Source organism: Narcine bancroftii, chromosome 3 (assembly GCF_036971445.1).
Source record: "Narcine bancroftii isolate sNarBan1 chromosome 3, sNarBan1.hap1, whole genome shotgun sequence".
NCBI classification, from domain to species: Eukaryota; Metazoa; Chordata; class Chondrichthyes; order Torpediniformes; family Narcinidae; genus Narcine; species Narcine bancroftii.
Genome location: NC_091471.1, coordinates 40,688,742 through 40,706,853, shown reverse-complemented (window position 1 = coordinate 40,706,853; position 18,112 = coordinate 40,688,742). Strand labels below are relative to the sequence as shown.

Genomic DNA, 18,112 nt, shown 5'->3' with positions numbered 1-18,112 from the left:
TTACATTCTCACTTAGACTTAATTTGCTAACCTCACTTGTGAAGATGTAAAAGTTTTGTTTGATGCACACACACCAATCTCCGTTCTTGCTCCTATAGTATTCTATAATTCTGCTCCCATTATTCAGGCCCTGAGCATTTACCTGGACTCGTGATTATGCAGGCACAGAAACCGGCTCCAAGTTGCAAGCCTGAGCTTAGTCCAATTTGCTTGTGTTTGGCCTGTTGCTGTCTAAACATCTTTTAAATGTTTCAACTCTACCTGCCCTTATCACTTCCTCTGGCATTTCTTTCCACATTACCTACCACCCTCTGTAGAAAAGAGGGTCTGCTTTAAGTCTGTCAGCTCCCACTTTAAATCTACACCCTCTCGTTCAGATTCCCTGCTGTAAGAAAAAGGCATTGACCGTTTACCTTGTCTATGCTAATTGTGATTTTATATCCCAACCTATTAAGTCTCTCCTTTTAACTCAAACCTCCCAGTCCCAGTAATGGTGAATATATTCATCTTTTTTCAGCGTAGTGACGTCTTTCTGATAGCTAGGTGACTAGAACTGCACATAGTAGTGCAAATGTGGTCTCACTAACATCTTGTACAGTTGTATCATGACATCTCAGCTCTCGTACTCACTGCCTTGACTGATGAAGGCAGGTGGGCCAAATTCCACCCTACACACATCATCTTTCAGCTGCTCCCATTGGGAAAGAGATACAGGAGTATCAGAGTCAACACCACCAGGCTGAGGAGCAGTTTCTTCCTATCAGCAGTGAGAATGCCGATCTACCAAAAGAACTGGTCACACTAATCATCTGAGACTCTCCGATTAATGAAACCATATTTGCTCTAAAGGTTGTCACTGTTAAAGGATGGTAGAGGGGACAAGCTCTTCATAGCATGGATCTCAAACAGCCTCTGACAACCAAGTCCAACTCCTGGCCTTCACATGTGGCATAGTTCTTGTGCCCATCGGAGCTGTTCTCATTGACAGGAGAAGGGGCAAAGGCAGGCCACTGATGCCCTGAAACCAAATGCTTCATGCAGATGAGCTCGTTAACCACAGATGGCAACTCCTCTAGGAGAGGGAAAACCCCAATTTCAAAACTCTGCTGCTTTATGGCTATACCCACTCATGGGAAAGGTTTTGGGAGTAAGCCACGAGGGAAAAATCCAGAGTTGGAGTCCCAAAGGTGGCTGACTGGTGTACCCAGCCCCGGCAAGGCAACTCCTGCGATGATGCTGGCACCAAACTGTATCGACTTTTGTCATTGCTTTGGACCTGTCATTAGCTGGAGAGAGGAGTCTCACTGCATGGGCACAGACTGATTTCCATATCAACTCTACCCTGGTTTGTGCCCTGGAGAGGCCACTCCAGCTTCGCTTTTTTTTTCCAGTGACTACCAGAAGCGCAGTACAAAGACCACAATTTGTTTATATGAATACTTGTCCTGCTGCATATGTATTGAACATCTGTCTGTATGTTATGTCTGTGTGTTTTGCTCCAAGGACCTGTTTCATTGGGTTGTACTTGTGCAGTCAGATGACAATAAAATTGATTGGACTTAATGAGGCAAACAGGGGTGTTACTTTCCAGCTGACAGGGTCAGGGATGTCTCTGATCAAGTCCACAGCATTCTCAAGCAGAAAGATGTGTAGCCAGATGTTATGTTCCACATTGGTACCAATGACAGAGATAGCAATAGGAATGAGGTCCTGAAGAGAAAATATGGGGAGTTAGGAAGGAATCTGAAAAGCAGGCCCTCAAGGGTGATTATCTCAGGATTGTTGCCTGTGTCGTGTGCCAGTGAGGGTAGGAATAGGAAACTGGCAGCTTAATGTGCACGGGAGAGTTAGTTCAGGGGGCAGTGGTTCAGATTTGTGAATCATTGGGATCTCTTGTGGGGAACTTCTGACCTGTACAAAATTGACGGGCTGCATCTGCATAGGAAAGAGACCAATATCTTGGCAGACAAGTTTGCTAGAGCTTTTGGGGAGGATTTAAACTAGTTTGGCAAGGGGGTAGGAACCTGAATGTATGGGCAGAAAATAGGACAGAAGGTGAAAATCATGACGCCATGTGTTGAGTGTGAGGAAGAACATTCAGGGGAGGAAGCATAAATGTTCTCTGTTAGAGGGTTTGAAATGTGTCTATTTCAATGCAAGGAGTATTAGGAATAAAAGAGATGAACTTAGAGCATGGATCAGTTCCTGGTATAACAATTTTATGGCCGTAACAGAGACTTAGCTGGCGGAAGGACAGGATTGGCTGATGCAGGTACTTGGTTTTAGGTGCTTTAAAAGGAATAAAGAGAGTGAACGGGGTGGTTGGTGGGGCGGGGGGGGGGGGGGGTGTTTAAGTAGCATTACTGGTCAGGGATAGTATCACAGCTACAGAGAGGACGCTGCAGAGGGAGTTTCTACGGTGTAGGTGGAAGTCAGAAACGGGAAGGAAGCAATCAAGGTATGGGAGTAGTTTATAGGCCCCCCAAATAACCTTTGGGACACTGAGGATCAGATAAGTAGGGAGATTTTGGAATGGTGCAGAATTTAGTGTTATTGTTATGGGAAACTTCAAATTCCCTAACTGTAAGAGTAGGGCAGAATTTTTCAGGTGTCTAAGATGGACCAGCTGACTAGAGCAGAGGCCATACTGGATCTAGTACTGAGTAATGGTTGTGGAGCATTTTGGCGTCAGTGACCACTACTCTCTGAAGTTTAGCGTAGCTATGGACAAGAATAAAAGCAGACAAAATGGGAAAGTGTTTAACTGGGGAATGGCTAGTTATGATGGGATGAGGCAGGAACTATTGGGAGTAAACTAGGAACAGATGTTCACAGCAGAAACCACAGAAGTAATGCGGAGGATGTTTAGGGGCCACTTGCGCCAGGTTCAGGATAGGTTTGTTCCACTGTGACAGGGAAAATTGGATTGACAAAACAAATGGGGCAGCTAGTTGAGAGGAAGAAGGAAGCATACATGAAATTTAGTAGGCAGGAAACAGGAGGAGCTAATGAGAATTGTATAGTAGTCAGGAAGGAACTTAAGAAAGGTCTTTGGAGAGCTCTAAGGGGGCACAAGAAATCCATGGTAAGTAGGTTTGAAGAGAACCCCAATGCATTCTATGCATATATGAAGAACAGATGGATGATATTTGGACTACTGTGTGCAGATATTAAGAATGAGAAGACCCTAGGGTTGAATGCGATTTACCCCAGATTGCTGTGGGAAGGGAGGGAAGAGATTGCTTGGGCATTGTCAGTGATCTTGTCTATACGGGAGGTGCCAGAGGTTTGGAGAATGCCAAATGTGGTCCCCTTGTTTTAAAAAAAAAAGGTAATGGGGAGAATCCTGGGAATTATAGACCAGTGAGCCTTGTATCAGTGGTGTGCAAACTACTGGAGAAGAATTTTAAGGATGGGATTTATGAGTATTTGGAGAAGGACCATCTCCTCGGGGATAGTATTGTTTTGTGAAGGCATGGTCATACCTCACAAACCTAAATAAGTTTTTTGAAGAGGTAGCAAAGGAAATTGATGATGGTAGGGTGGTGGATAAGGTTTACATGGATTTTAGTAAGGTCCACCAGGAGAGACTCATTCAGAAAGTCATGAGGCATGGGATCCGTGGCAGATGGAGTTCATTCTGGATAAATGTGAGGTGATGCATTTTGGAAGGTCAAACCTGAAGTCTGAGGGCAGGGTTAATGGTCAAATGCTTAACTGCGGAGGAACGAGGGACCTTAGGGTCAAAATCCATAGATCTCTCAAGGTTGCCATGCATAGAATTGAAGGCCTATGGGATGCTGGGCTTCATTTTTGCCATGAGCGCACAAAGGAAATTAATGTGCACCCAAAGGGTTAGTTACCTAAAATAATGTAGTAATTCATAATTATACTTATTGAAAATAATCTTACCTAACTGTTTATGTTAACTAGTCAGTTAAATAAGTTTAACTGGCTGACTAGTTAACATAAACAGTTAGCTAAGAGATTATTAGTAGATACTGAAGCCGAGTTGTGGTAGATCATTTTGATCCATGATATAAATTCTAGAACTAATTTAAATCTTTTCAAAATTTCAAATAAATATGGCCACTCAACCCTGTCAAAATGCTTTTTCTGCATCTAATGTAATACATTCAGTAACCTTAGATGTTAGAGAGTAAATTATTAATTAAACGTTGAGTTTTAAAATGTAAGAATCAATTTTTTTTTAAATAAATCCTGTTTGGTTATTCAAAATAATTAAAGGTAAAATATTCTCTAATCTTTTTGCCAAAACTTTTGAAAGGATTTTAGTAACTATATTAAAGTGGTCCATAAGAAGCGCAATCTATTGGGTTTTATTTTCTTAGGTATCAACAAAATGGAGGCTTCATTAAAATTATCAGGAAGCTTACCATTGGACAAAGCATCTGATAAAACTGTTAATAACTGAAGAGCAATTAATTGAACAAACAATTTATAAAATTCAAGCAAGAAGCTGTCAGGGCCAGGAGCTTTTCCAGATTGTAATGCTCCAATTGTTTTGGAAATTTCCTCTAATGATATGAGTTGATCTCATCTTCTTGATCTTGTCTGTCAGTAATATTTCTTGGCTTCTTTTGTCCTTAATTTCTTTAAAGTAGTCTCCTACAATATTGATTAGGGGTCTTTTACTTTCAGTCACCTATGCTTGCTATTTTTTATATCAAACCCTCTATCAAATATATCAGAATCTTTTTGAGTAGATAAAAAGGTTTATTTTTAAAAAAAAAATGTATTTGATGTGGTCCTCACAGCAAGGCCCTCAGCAAGATACCACATGGTAGGCAGGTGAAACAAAAGGCCTACTTGATCCCAAGGATAGTAGAAAACTGGCTTGGCAACAGTGTTCAAAAGAGAATGATTGATGGGTATTTTTGAGATGATGGTTCAGCACTCAGTCCCTTATTTTTGTAATACAAAATGTTGAGTATGCAGATAATTGCAAAGGAAATCTTTATACTACTAAAAGATGATGGTTTTCTATCCACATGACAAGACTATGATCTGAGAGTTTTTGTCAAAGGATATATAAATATTCACATATGCAATGAGTATATTTTTTTTTTAAAGTGCTTCGATAGCACAGAGATGTTTTTGTGGTCCTGGAAGTTTATGGTCACGGTAGTTCAGGGAGTTTCAAGAGCCTGATGGTTGTTGAAGGGAGTAAAAACTGTTCTTGAACCAAGAGCTGCTTGGCTTCAGGCACCTGTTCTTTCTGCCTGATGATAACAGCCAGAATCGATCGAGACCAGGGAGATGTAACACGGCAATCTACAGCACAGTGCAGTACCTTCGGACAATAGTGGTGTGTTGACTAATAAACTACTGTATAACCCTCCGTTTTTCTGAGTTCCATATCTAATAGTCTCATAAAAGATCCTAATTTATCTGACAACCACCACTCTTGCTGGCAATGCATTCCATGCACCCACCACTCTGTGTGGAAAAACTTTGTTCTTGTATCCCCCATTTATTATGAAGCACAGAATGTAAGAACAGGGTATGCAATACATTGTTAGAATTGGTCTTCATAAATTATTCATTAAAGGAGTTGGGATATTATGTTAAAATTGAACAAAACATTGGTGAGGCCACATTTGGAAGATTGAGTGCACTTTTTGTCACCTAACTGCAGCATAGTATAGGCCCTTTGCCCCTCAATGTTGTGCCAACCCATATATTTCTTTTAAAAAGCACTAAACACTCCCAACCCTTTATAACTCTATTTTTCTTCCATCCACATGCCTGTCTAGGAGTCTCTTAAATACCCCTGATATTTCATTCTCCACCATTCCTGGCAAGGCATTCCAGGCACCCAGAATTCTCTATGTTATATTTTTTAAATAACTTGTCCAGATGTCTCCCCTAAATTTTCCTCCCTTCACTTTGTACTCGCGTCCTTTGGTGTTTGTTATTCCTTCCCTGCAAAACTGAAGGCTTTCTTTATGACCTGATCTACTTCCGGTGCCACTTTCAAGGAATTATGTATCTGTATTCTCAGATCCCTCTATTCTCTGCAGTTTCCCACAACGTACTATGCAAATCCTACCCTGGTTTGTCCTCAATAGATACAATACCTTGCACTTGTCCATATTAAATTCCATCTGCCATTTTACAGCCTATTTTTCCAGCTGGTCCAGATCCTACTACTGCAAGCTTTGAGAGCCTTCCTTACTATCTATTACACCCCTCCCATCTACAAAATTGCTGATCTCATTTACCACATTATCATCCAGATTGTTGATGGAGATGCCAAACAACAGTGGACCCAACATCGATCCCTGGGGCATACCACTCAACACAGGCCTCCATTCAGAGGGGCAATCATCTACTACTACTTTCTATCTTCTTTTGCAAAGTCAGTGTCTAATCAAATTTACTTCCTCATCCTGGATACCAAGAGACTGAACCTTCTTGATTGTCAAAGGCCTTACTAAAGTCCATGTAAACAACATCCACTACCTTTCCTTCATCAGTTTTCCTAGTAACCTCTTTGAAAAATGCTCCAAGAATGGTTAGGGATAGCCTACCATGCACAAAGCCATGTTGACTATCCCTAATCAATCCCAGTCAATCCAAGTACTTGGATATCTGATCTCTTAGGATACCTCCCAACTTGCCCATTACTAACTTCAGGCTCACCAGCCTATCATTTTCCAGATTATTTTCACTGTTACCTTACTGGTTAGCACAATGCTATTACAGCTCTATTGACCCGGGTGTGAATCCAATGCTGACTGTATGGAGTTTTTAGTCTGCATGGGTTTCTTCCAGATACTCCATTTTCCTCCCACGTTCCAAAGGCATATAGGTTTAGTAGGTTAATTTATCACATGGGTATATTTGGGCGATGCAGACTTGTGGTCCGGAAGGGCCTGTTACTGTGCTGTATCTCGAAATTAAAAATGATCTTTAAACCCATCCTTAAAACAACTGAACAACATTAGCTTTTATCAAATCCTCTGGCACCTCACCCATTGCTAAGGATATTTTAAATGTCTCTGATCAGCCTCTTGCTGTTCTGGTTTAGCCTTCCACAAGGTCCAAGGGAGTATCTTGTTGGCTCCAGAGATTTATCCACTTTATTGGCTTGTTTACTGATAGATCCTGTATTACACTCTCTTGGACCTCTCTTTATTGAATAAGGAAATTTTCCTGAATACATTTGATAAACTCTTACCTGTCCAGCCCAATCACAACCTTGAGTTTCTTGCAACCATCTGCTATGTCTCTACACATTTGCTCCCCCAATTCCCATAATACAATTCCATTAACATGGTCATCCATTTCTTCTTCCTCAGTTCCACCCATGTGGCCTCAGAAGACGAGCCTTCCAGTCTGTCCTGTCTGACCACTGTTGTGGCATTTTCCCTGGCTAGCAACACTACGTCTCCCATTTTCATCCCTCTCTCTCTAACACAGCAACGGTACCCTAGAACATTGAAGACCCATGACCTGCAGGGTGAGGACCAAGAACTGGATGTTGGGATTAGCGACTTTTTTTCAACCATTACTTTCTTCTGCTACATGCATCTTTCTGGCAAGAGGCCTTATGTTTTCAGAAAAGTGTCAAAATCATGCAGTTGGAAAGGCTTTAGAGAACTTAAGGTAAAGTCTTAAAAATCCAGGGCATCTTGTCAGTTGTTGATTCTGCAGATTGATGTACCATATTCATTTTCTGTAGATTAAATATAGTTATGCTTTATGAAGCTACTTACACAATAAATGTCACATGTTCACTGAGATTCTCCTATTCGGTCATCTTTCAACAAGGTAACTTGACCTTTTATGTATTTAATTTGTTGTGAGTCATGAAAACTAATGAAAATAAAATACCTCTCTACTATCTCCGAAAAATCACATTGTGAAATTGGTCTCTGAGCCACTCATCCCAGGCAGTTTAAAAATAACTCTGAAGAGAAGTGATTGCACGTTAATGTCTAACTATTTCTTACCCATATTTCTCATACAAGCCATATCAGCCTCTGCCTCTATTCCAATTAACTTCTTTTGGGAGGGAAACTTACTTCCTCATTTGTGTAGCTTGATAACTTGTCCCCTTGTCTTTCAAATTTGTATGACTGCACAGCTAATTCCAACATTTTAATTACTTCTGTCAGATCATTCCAAATGTAATTATGTTGGGAAGTGTAATTATATTAATTTAATTGCTTTATGCTGTACCAGCTAAAACCTATATGACTTGACTTTTGAGTCAGGTTTGACTTGGCTGTGATCAGGTTTTAATTTTGTATCTGAGCAGACTAGAATGCCTCTTTCCCACCGTGTTGAAATATGAACTTAACATGCTGCAATTACTATTCCACTTTATCATCATGTAAATTCTGTCTACCATGGATTTGTCTGAAGTTTCACCCTTGTTATTAGCGCAAAGTGATCATGTCATATCCTGTTCGGCTTGACCTATATTTTCAGGACTGCATCAGAAAAAGTTGTTTTACTTCCTCTTTCAAACCGACCAATTTGCATCTACTGGTAAAATACAGGATACTGTTGACACCATGGTTAAGTGAAAAAACACACAAATGCTGGAGAAACTCAGCAGGTCAAACAGTGCTTTTATGTAGCAAAGGTAAAGATACATCACACGTCTCAGGCTTGAGCCCTTCATCAAGGTGTGGGGGAACATGAGAGATGTCTGAACAAAAGGGGGAGGATGGGAAAGTGAGGGTGGGAGAGCTTGAGATCAGCAGGGATGACAGATGGGGAGGAGTGAGAGAAAATTCCACAGAACTTCCTGCGGAGAGTAAAGGCAAACTTCTTCAGGGTAGGCATCCCTTGGATAGTTTTCACAGTTGTTGTTGTAATCAGAGGTTAAACACAGACTACTGTACCTTTGCTATATAAAGGCACTGTTTTTTGTGTTTTTTCCATTTTCATCTACTGTTCTCTAATTTCTCCCTCCTGCCACACCCACACAGTATATTATCCTGTGCTTGTCCGCTGAGGGTGGTGGCAATTTCTTGTTGGCGATTGTTCATTATGTTTCTTTCAGATCATTGTACAAGTTGAAGTTGCTGATCATTGATCTGAACAACTTCATTTGTAACTTGGCCACTGACACTGATGTAAAGCATAAATCAACAAAAAGGCAACCCATTTTCAGTGCCCTCAGAAATTGCCTTTCATTTGTCATGCAATGAACCAATTTTTTGGAACCTTGTTGAAAGCTAACCGCAAAGAATTCATTATCTGTAGCCCAGGGTGTCCTGATGGTGCTTGCCATTCCCATACTCACAAGATCCATGCTTAGAGTACTAACATTTTTTAATTGACTATTGTTAAGTTAATATGCAAATTGTGAATAGCTTTATTTAATATCTATTTGTGGGATAACTAATGGGCCAGGAGTTCCAGGGTGAAGATGTTCTCTAATCTAAGCTGGTGGAAAGTTTAACAGGACACATCTGATACCTATTTTTGGCCGGCTCTGATCTTCCTGCAAATGCAGAGAATATTCCATGCACTTTATGGTATTATGTAGTGATGCATAAAAATTGATCTTGGGAAGCCCCAACCAACCAATTTTCCCCTGCAGCCGCTGCAACCGTGTCTGCCTGTCCCGCATCGGACTTGTCAGCCACAAACGAGCCTGCAGCTGACGTGGACTTTTACCCCCTCCATAAATATTTGTCCGCGAAGCCAAGCCAAAGAAGAAGAAGAAAAAAGAATAAAAATTGAAATGACGTTAGATTAGAGTTGATGATGATCGGCATGGACTCAGGGCAAAAAGGTCTGTTTCTGTGCTAAACACAATCTGCTGAGGAACTCAGTGGGTCAAGCAGCATCAGTGGGAGGAAAAGGTATGGTTGAGTTTTCAAGATGGAGGAAATGTAGTACAAACAGCAAAGTAAAGAGGGCATAGTGGGACATGTGGAGTCTCTTCCTCTGTGCCGTATCTCCGTCTCTACAGTCACATCTTGTTCCAGAATAACACTTATTTCCACTTGTTTCCCTTAATTCCCATTCTATCCAATAATCTGTCTATCTGTATTAGGTACATTTGATGAAGTGGCCTCTACTGCTTCTTTGGGCTGCTCCCTGACTTCTTCCTTTCTGTCCTAAATCTCTAACCCAAAATCTCGAGCTATGTTCCCTAATTCTAATCTCACCTTCTAGTGGAAATATTTTCCCTGTTATCTTATCTATTCTTTTCATGACATTTTTGTAAGATTTCTCCTCTCTTCCCCCCCCCCCACTTAATTTTGTTTCATATATTGCCATGCAATTAAACTCTTGTAAAAGTGCAACATTATAGTCTGTTGACACGATGATTGTCGTAAAAAACCACACCAACAATGTTTTCAGTGCCTATAAATGTTGAAAAGATCGCCTGGGTTCCTCCAGCATTTTGGTGGGTTTTTTTTCATTTAAGCTAATCCACTCGATCATGGAATCATCCTGGGTGAATGCCTCCAAAGCCTGTACAGGTATATCATGTTTTACAAATATTTGCTTTATGAAAATTTGCTTTTATGAAGAGACCTGCATTCATTTTTAGAAAGGATTTGAATGGGCCTTAAATGGCTTTTTGCTTTTACAAAAATAGCCTTCAATAGTAGTGAATGGGTCTTCACTTAGAAAGGTTTCGTAGGATCAGTAGTTTCATAATGCGGAGTATACCTGAATATCTTTTCTTAAATAAGGAGACCAGAATTGTCACACCACTCCAGGTGTGACCTCACTAGTATCCTATATAGTTGCATCAGAACTTCCTGCTTTAAATTAATCTCTCCAGCAATGAAGGCAAACATCCATTTGTTCCCTTGATTATCTGCAAGCAAACCTTTTTGCGATTCCTGTAGAAGAGCTCCCAGTTGTGATGTGTCCAAACAACAGCATGCTGCCATTTTTCATGGTTTTCAAAGTTCAGATTTATTGTCCAAGTATATGTCACAAATAAACCTGAGATTTTTTTTTTCCTGCGGTCGAATTATTGGTAGTCCAAAAAAAAACTACTCAAGAAGATATGTAGACATAAACAAAGACATTTAAACAAGCTGTGCAATGCAAAGAAAAAAAAATTATTTAAGTGCAAGAGTTCTTAAATGAGTCTCTGAGTTTGTTGTTGGTCAGTCTGATGATTGAGGGGTAGCAGCTGTTTCTGAATCTCCGATGGCAGTGTTCCCTGTAGATGTTCTCAATGATGGGGAGAGTTTTGCCTGCGAGGTCCTGGGCTATGCCCACAACCTTTTGTAGAGCTTTCTGCTCAGGGGTATTAGTGCTCCCATACCAGACAGTGATGCAGCCAGTCAGCACACTTACCGTCACATATCTAGAAATTTGCCAGGGATTCTGATGTCATACCAAACCTCCACAAACTCCTGACAAAGTTGTCACTGTTTCTTGGAAGGTATTTGGTAAGATTTCAAAGTAGAAATTCTCAGGGCATTTTAAGATTGTACATTGTAAACTACTGGAAATTAATATCAAGAAACTAATTTGTGATAAAAGCACATACAGTTTTAAATGTTTTGCTAATGTTCCTCTATTTTTCTGTCCTCCTGACCCCCATCCCTTACTGTTTGAAGGTTGCAAAATCAAGGCATTGAGAGCAAAGACCAATACTTACATCAAAACTCCAGTTAGAGGAGAGGAGCCCATTTTTGTTGTCACTGGGAGAAAAGAGGATGTGGCAATGGCTAAAAGGGAGATCATTTCAGCTGCAGAACACTTCTCAATGATACGAGCGTCTCGAAACAAAAATGGAGCCGTACCTGGAGGTCCATCTGGAATACCTGGCCTTGCTGTACCTGGCACCCCAAATTTGCCTGGGCAAACCACCATTCAGGTACGAGTACCCTACCGTGTGGTAGGCTTAGTAGTTGGGCCCAAGGGAGCCACAATTAAACGAATTCAGCAGCAGACCTATACATACATCGTCACTCCCAGCCGTGACAAGGAGCCAGTGTTCGAAGTGACGGGTATGCCTGAAAATGTTGACCGAGCCAGGGAAGAGATAGAAGCACACATTGCTGTTCGTACAGGCAATTACATTGAAATCAATGAAGAAAATGACTTCCACTCAAATGGCACAGATGTGAGCTTTGAGAGCAGCGGATTTGAGTCCACTTGGGGAAAAATGAACTCTGTTCCCACAACCCGCAACAGACTTCTCTCCAGCTACAGAAACGACAGCTCGAGCTCTCTTGGTAGTGGATCAACTGATTCCTATTTTGGAAATAACCAGGTGGCTGACTTTAGCCCAACAAGTCCATTCAGTGCAGGTGGTTTCTGGTTTGGAGAGTCCGTTGCAACCATGAGCTCTGATGACTTAGGGTTTGAATCTCCTGCTTTTGACCCACTTCCAGCCACATCTCAGTCTGTGATTTGGTGTCCATTTGAACAGGGAAATCCTATTGCCATTGGTAATGAATCAGCTACTGGTGCAATAACCCATGATAGTCAACCAACTACCCCTCGCCTATCACCAAACTTTATGGAAAACATAGAGATCCATCTTGCCAGAAGGCCATGCAGTGATCCCTTGAATATGGCCAGTCAAGTTGGGCTTCCAGTGTACATCTCTGCCTTCTCCAATGGTACAAGCTACTCCTCCAATAGTAGCACCACCTCTGGTTCACCTACCGATTCTTCTGGCTCTGGAATGACCCGGGGGAAACGTGATTGTGTGATCTGCTTTGAAAGTGAAGTGATCGCTGCCCTGGTGCCATGTGGGCATAACCATTTCTGCATGGAGTGTGCCAACAGAATCTGTGACAAGGAAGAGCCAGTTTGTCCAGTGTGTAACACACTTGTTACTCAGGCTATTCGCATCTATTCAATGGACCAGTTGGTAGGGTGATGAATGGGCAAAGAATGGAGAGTAAATGTTGGTACTTCCGAAAACTTCCTAATGCTAAAACATGACTGTTATGTAGTTGGATTTGTAGGATTAGACTATGGTTTTTCTGTAAATTTAAATAAGTTGGGTCATTTTTGATGGATAAACTTGTTTCATGGATCACAATGCAAGATGGGTCAGCTTCAGTAGAAATGCTTTGAAAATGTTCTAAACAATGTGAAAGTGGTCCTTGAACTGTTTATTTTGGTCTTAAATTGTGCCACTTCCTTTTTGCTTGAGTGTATTCTGGATATACAGCCTCAAGTTTAGTCAAAGTTTGCTGCCAAGTTAGCTAATCTCTGATTGCTAAAAGTGATTTCATTGCTCATGTGTAGGTGAGAAAACAATTTGATGATTAATTTGAAACCCTCTGATAGTTGTCTATCAAACTCTTTCCTTCCCTAGTTGATGGTTCATATTTGGGCTACAAACATCTGTGGAACTCTAGCACAGTGAGGGATTCAAGGAGAGGAGTAAAATAAGCAAAGGAAAGTTGGGGACAAAGGGTAGAAATAATGTGATGGATGTGAAACTACTGTGTCAATTTAGACCAGTGGAAGTTTGAAGATTTATTCGGTGAGGATGTAAGACCTGGCAATTTCTGAATTGTTGCAGGTTATTTTTCTTCCTTGCCTCAGACTCCCAAATATAATTTCATTAACATTTTAAAAATGTTGAATATTGATTGCTATATTTGAGAACTACATTGAGCCATTAGTGTATGTGGGTCCTACACATACTGTTTGCCTTTAATCAAAGACTAAGTCAGTGATGCACAAACATATTTGCTATGTTTGACTTAAATAATGAAATATTTGGAGATTGGGAGGCAAAAGCAGAATTTTTGGAGGAGGAGTAGGATTTAGGTGTCTTTTTAGGTTTTCACCTTCACCCAGATTCAAGTATGAATCCAGACTGCTAGATGGTATGTCATTGTTTCGAGAGTGAGACTTGAGATTCTTTAGCTCATTCCCTGTGAAATATTTACCCTGACCCCCAAGATTTTTTTCTCCATTTCCTTGTCTAATAATAATGATAAGCAATAACCACCTTCCTTCCCTAATGTTTTCTAAGCTGGTCAAAGCTTTTTCCATTAGTGGATTTGGGCATCATAGCAAGGTTCTTAATGACTTTAGTAATTGGCAGTGAACCATCTTGAGTTGTAGTCCCTCTAGCAAAGATATTCCCACAATCCTGTTGATTGGGTATTCCAGTATTTGGTCTCCATTAAGAAAGAATGACCATGTATTTCTGAATTCTCTTGTAAACCCCTTTTGAGCGAAAGCCTGTTAGTAATCATAGTTGGATCAGGATTGGTCATTGCGCTGTTGATTGGATTCCATTTATGTGCCAATTAATTATCCTGTATACCACATTGACCCACATGCCTATCGAGCATTTCCGAATTTCTGTTTCCTAATTTTGAAGAGGCCACACCATTCATTACCTAAGAGCAGAACTTTACAGCAATGATGGTAACAACTATCCAGGGAATCTGGAGGTCTGAGCTTCCTGTAGCTTGTCTTAGATAGTTTGGGATGCAATGATGAGAACACTATCTTTATTCCTGGCTGTTCGATTTAAGCTGATATCATATTCTCTTATGTTTTTGCAATAGAATTTGCATTTTCCTTCCCACTGCCTGTTGCATAGAAGCTCTATCAATGGAAGAGGGAGCTGGTTAATTGGACCAATTTGTTTGTTTCAATTTGGCCAGACTGGTTTTTAACATAACCTTGAGTAAAAACATTTCATTAACTTTATTTTAGCCCTTTAAAATGACTGGAAAGATTTATTTTCATAATTTTTTTTCTGATTCAGGAGTTGGATAACTGCTAAAATTGTTTTTGCTTGGATATGACTTGTACCCACTTATTTAAGATCCTGGATTTGGATAAGTTAAAGGCATTAATAGGACCATCGTGTAACAAATGAATTGAACCACACACCTTCATATATTTTTAATGATTTGAGGGGGAGATTGCATGATTTTAGTTGCAGCTTTTTCATAGATTGATGAAATCTGTTTGAGACAGACCATTGATTCCTACATTTTTTGTCTTTCTCTAGATGTACATAAACTGTCAGTTGGTTGGAAAATCACTGTCCCATATGGTTTTTGGAGAAGATGGCCCCGAGTCATCTGCATCATTAGCTTGCATCCAGTCTGATTTTTAAAGCCATTTTTTGTATGGGGACCTGGCTGGAATTGTTTGCTGAAATTTCCCATTTGTAAATTTCTTGAAAGCAGAACCTATTTAGTTTGATTACAGCTGATAAATCCTAAAACTGATAGATTTTGCAGGTGGAATTGATGAGTCAGTGGAAATTTTAACATTGAGAAATGGTTTCCTGCCTAATTTGTGACTAATCAAAATGGGATTCTAAATATCTCCAGAAAATTCCAAATTACCATCGAATATCTACATCCATTTGAAGTGGTAGCGCAATTTAATAGTGTCCTGTAATGGATGGGAGTTGGTAAAGAGAAGGAAGTTACGCATTTTTAAAACAGCAGAATATCGCCAAACAGAGCATACCTTGGGAATCCCCAAGAACAATTCTCACTGAACTCTGGTAAGAGCGACCTGCAGCAGAAATTCACCATTGTGTTAATTCTAAATAACATTCCAGTTTTGCTACAATATAAGAGAGGGATATAACAACTTTTAAACAGTTCGTCATGTAACTAAAGCAAGCTGAATCCTTGCTTTCCACACTGGCCTTGTGTAGTTTTAATGCAAGTGACTAGTGATGTATACTGTCTGTAAAATAAGGTTTGCCATTGGTCCTGTTATTTGTGGTAAGTTTTATAGCAAGTTCCTCTTCTCAACAAAATAGAAATTTGAGGCTAGTACTGAACCATACTCCTGCCAATGACATGTGAATCTGTAGTATATTAATAATCTCTTGTAATGATTATAAAATATTGACTATTCTCAGCAAAATTTAGATTTCTGAAGTTGACAAGTTAAAGGCTTTGTTTCTCATACTAGATTAATTGGAAATTACTTGGAAATGTTAAGCAGTTATGAATTATGTAGTCTGGTGCTTGAGTCCTAATCAGAGGTTTGCAAGTTCTGCCCTAGAACGGTTGATTCCCTGTACTTTAGAAGGGGTTTCATTTGTCAAGCGGCTAGTTGTTTAAAAGCAACATTATTAAAATGTTGTGCATCTCTGTAATGTGTGGTTGATGGGGTAAGTTTTCCTACCAATCACTGAAGCAGGATGCATTGTTAGAAAAAGGAAAACTAGGGCAGAGGTAACGAATCACTTCAAATGATCCGACAATAATAAATTAATCCTGGTATGCTTAATAATGTAGAAGTGAGACAAGATGAGTGTTCACCAGTTTTGTTAATAGTAACGGCACATGGAGCCTTGATGTCCAGGTGATTTTTTTTTGTGCTGAACCTGATGCCAGATTCACAACCCAAGTGAAATTTGTCAGCGCATTGAAGCAACTGATTACAATGCAAAAATCAAGAATTCCCTGCAATTGTTGATTTGCCTAATGCGCTTATTGACTGCTCTACCACTATTGACAGCTGCTTGAGTAAAATTATTGAGAAGATGTATGGATTTAGTCCTTGGCAAATAGGCATCCTCTTCATATGAGAGATGCAGAGACTCGGTGGGGGGGGTCTTTTTAAAAAAAAAGTGTAATAGATTTATTTGTCCTACTGCCATACAAGAACATTATTTTGTCAAACTACAGCTATGGTTTTTGTTCTCCACTCAAGGGCAAGTTTAACTTCAATACTTGTAAATATATATCCATCCAGTAGATATACAATTTTATTTTTATTTTCACTTGAAGTTACATTTCGTATTCAAAGTTTACAAAAATAAAGGTTTTTATTTCAAATTTTTTTCGGAATGGAAATTGCCTTGATGGCATTTATGATGTAATGCATAACTTCACTGCTAATTTTTGCTTGTAGACGAGTTGATGTCAGTATTAAAATTAACACTAGTTGCCATCTTGGAGTAGATGTTGAACAAATGTTTGCTAAGCATGTATTTTGGTATTGGTAAACTTTAAACACACTACAATTGGAGAAAAAGCCAAGGAAATAACACGTCTGTTATTTCTATTTCAGAGAAAAAAATGAGAATGGCAAAAACATACCAATAGAGTTTAGTATTTGCTAATTTTACTACACATTGTTTGTTATGTATATGTAGGGAAGTGATAGGGATACAAATTCAATTTATTGAGTAAAGTTTAAAACCATATATTTTATGATAAAGGGCCTTTAACTTAATGTGGCCAAAGCACTGATATATATTTGCTGTAAAGAGAATTATTAAGAGTTTTATTTTTCTGATATTAAAAGTTACTTAATAAAGACAGTTTCCATTAAAAATGATTTGTCTGATTTGTGATTCTTGTTGATCCAGTGAACTTTGGTGTTTAATTAAAGCATAATCGCAATTTTGTGAAGTGGACCAACTGACTTTGGAGAATTAACAAAAACTGAGAACATGGGGAGGGAAAAAAAAAGCATGGTATATAAGAGCATAGCACAGGAACAGAGTGCACACACACATGCGCACTCTCATTCTTTCATAACAAAAACTATTCATTGTAAATTTTAATTCGTTTGTCAAACTGGAACTTGAACAGAATGAATTCCAGGTGCTCTTTGGAGTTAAATAGCAAAGTCTGCAGATGCTGGGATTGTAGTGCAATACACAAATGTTGGAAAAACTCAGCAGGTCATGCAGCATGTTTAGGAAGTAAAGGGTAACTAATGTTTCAATCTTGAGCCTTTCGTCAAGTTATGAGCAAAAAACAGATAGGTGTCTGAATAAAAAGGTGGGGGAAGAGCACAGGCTAACAGGCCTCAGATGAATAGGGGTGGGAGGATAGAAAAGGCTGAGCTGATAGGGTGAGGGGGCAGCTCTCTGAATGGAGAGGGAAGGAAAGGGGATGAGGGATGGGGAAAGAGACTTAGAGAGAGTTTAACAGAAACCGGAGAAGTCTGTTAATGCCATCTGGTTGGAGAGTGCCCATCCAATTTGCTGCTTTGGTTTGGCAGTGAACAAGACCATGGATGGATTCAGATTCAGATTTAAGATTTATTGTCAGAGTACATGCATGATATCACATACAACCCTGAGATTCTTCTTCCTGTAGGTGAGGCAGAATTACCATTTATTGACAGTGCAACAAAAAACTGACTCAACGTACATGTTAACAAATAGATGTAAACAAAC

General features: G+C 39.7%; 1 protein-coding gene across 1 annotated transcript in view; it reads left to right on the top strand.

The window, feature by feature from the left end:
* LOC138757114 (RNA-binding E3 ubiquitin-protein ligase MEX3C) overlaps positions 1-17,235 on the top strand; it is a 32,086-nt gene extending 14,851 nt beyond the window's left edge. The window contains 1 exon segment of the mRNA XM_069923910.1: positions 11,577-17,235. Coding sequence (XP_069780011.1) covers positions 11,577-12,850 — 1,274 coding nt within the window. The 3' untranslated portion in view covers positions 12,851-17,235.
* Positions 17,236-18,112: the final 877 nt, after the last annotated feature.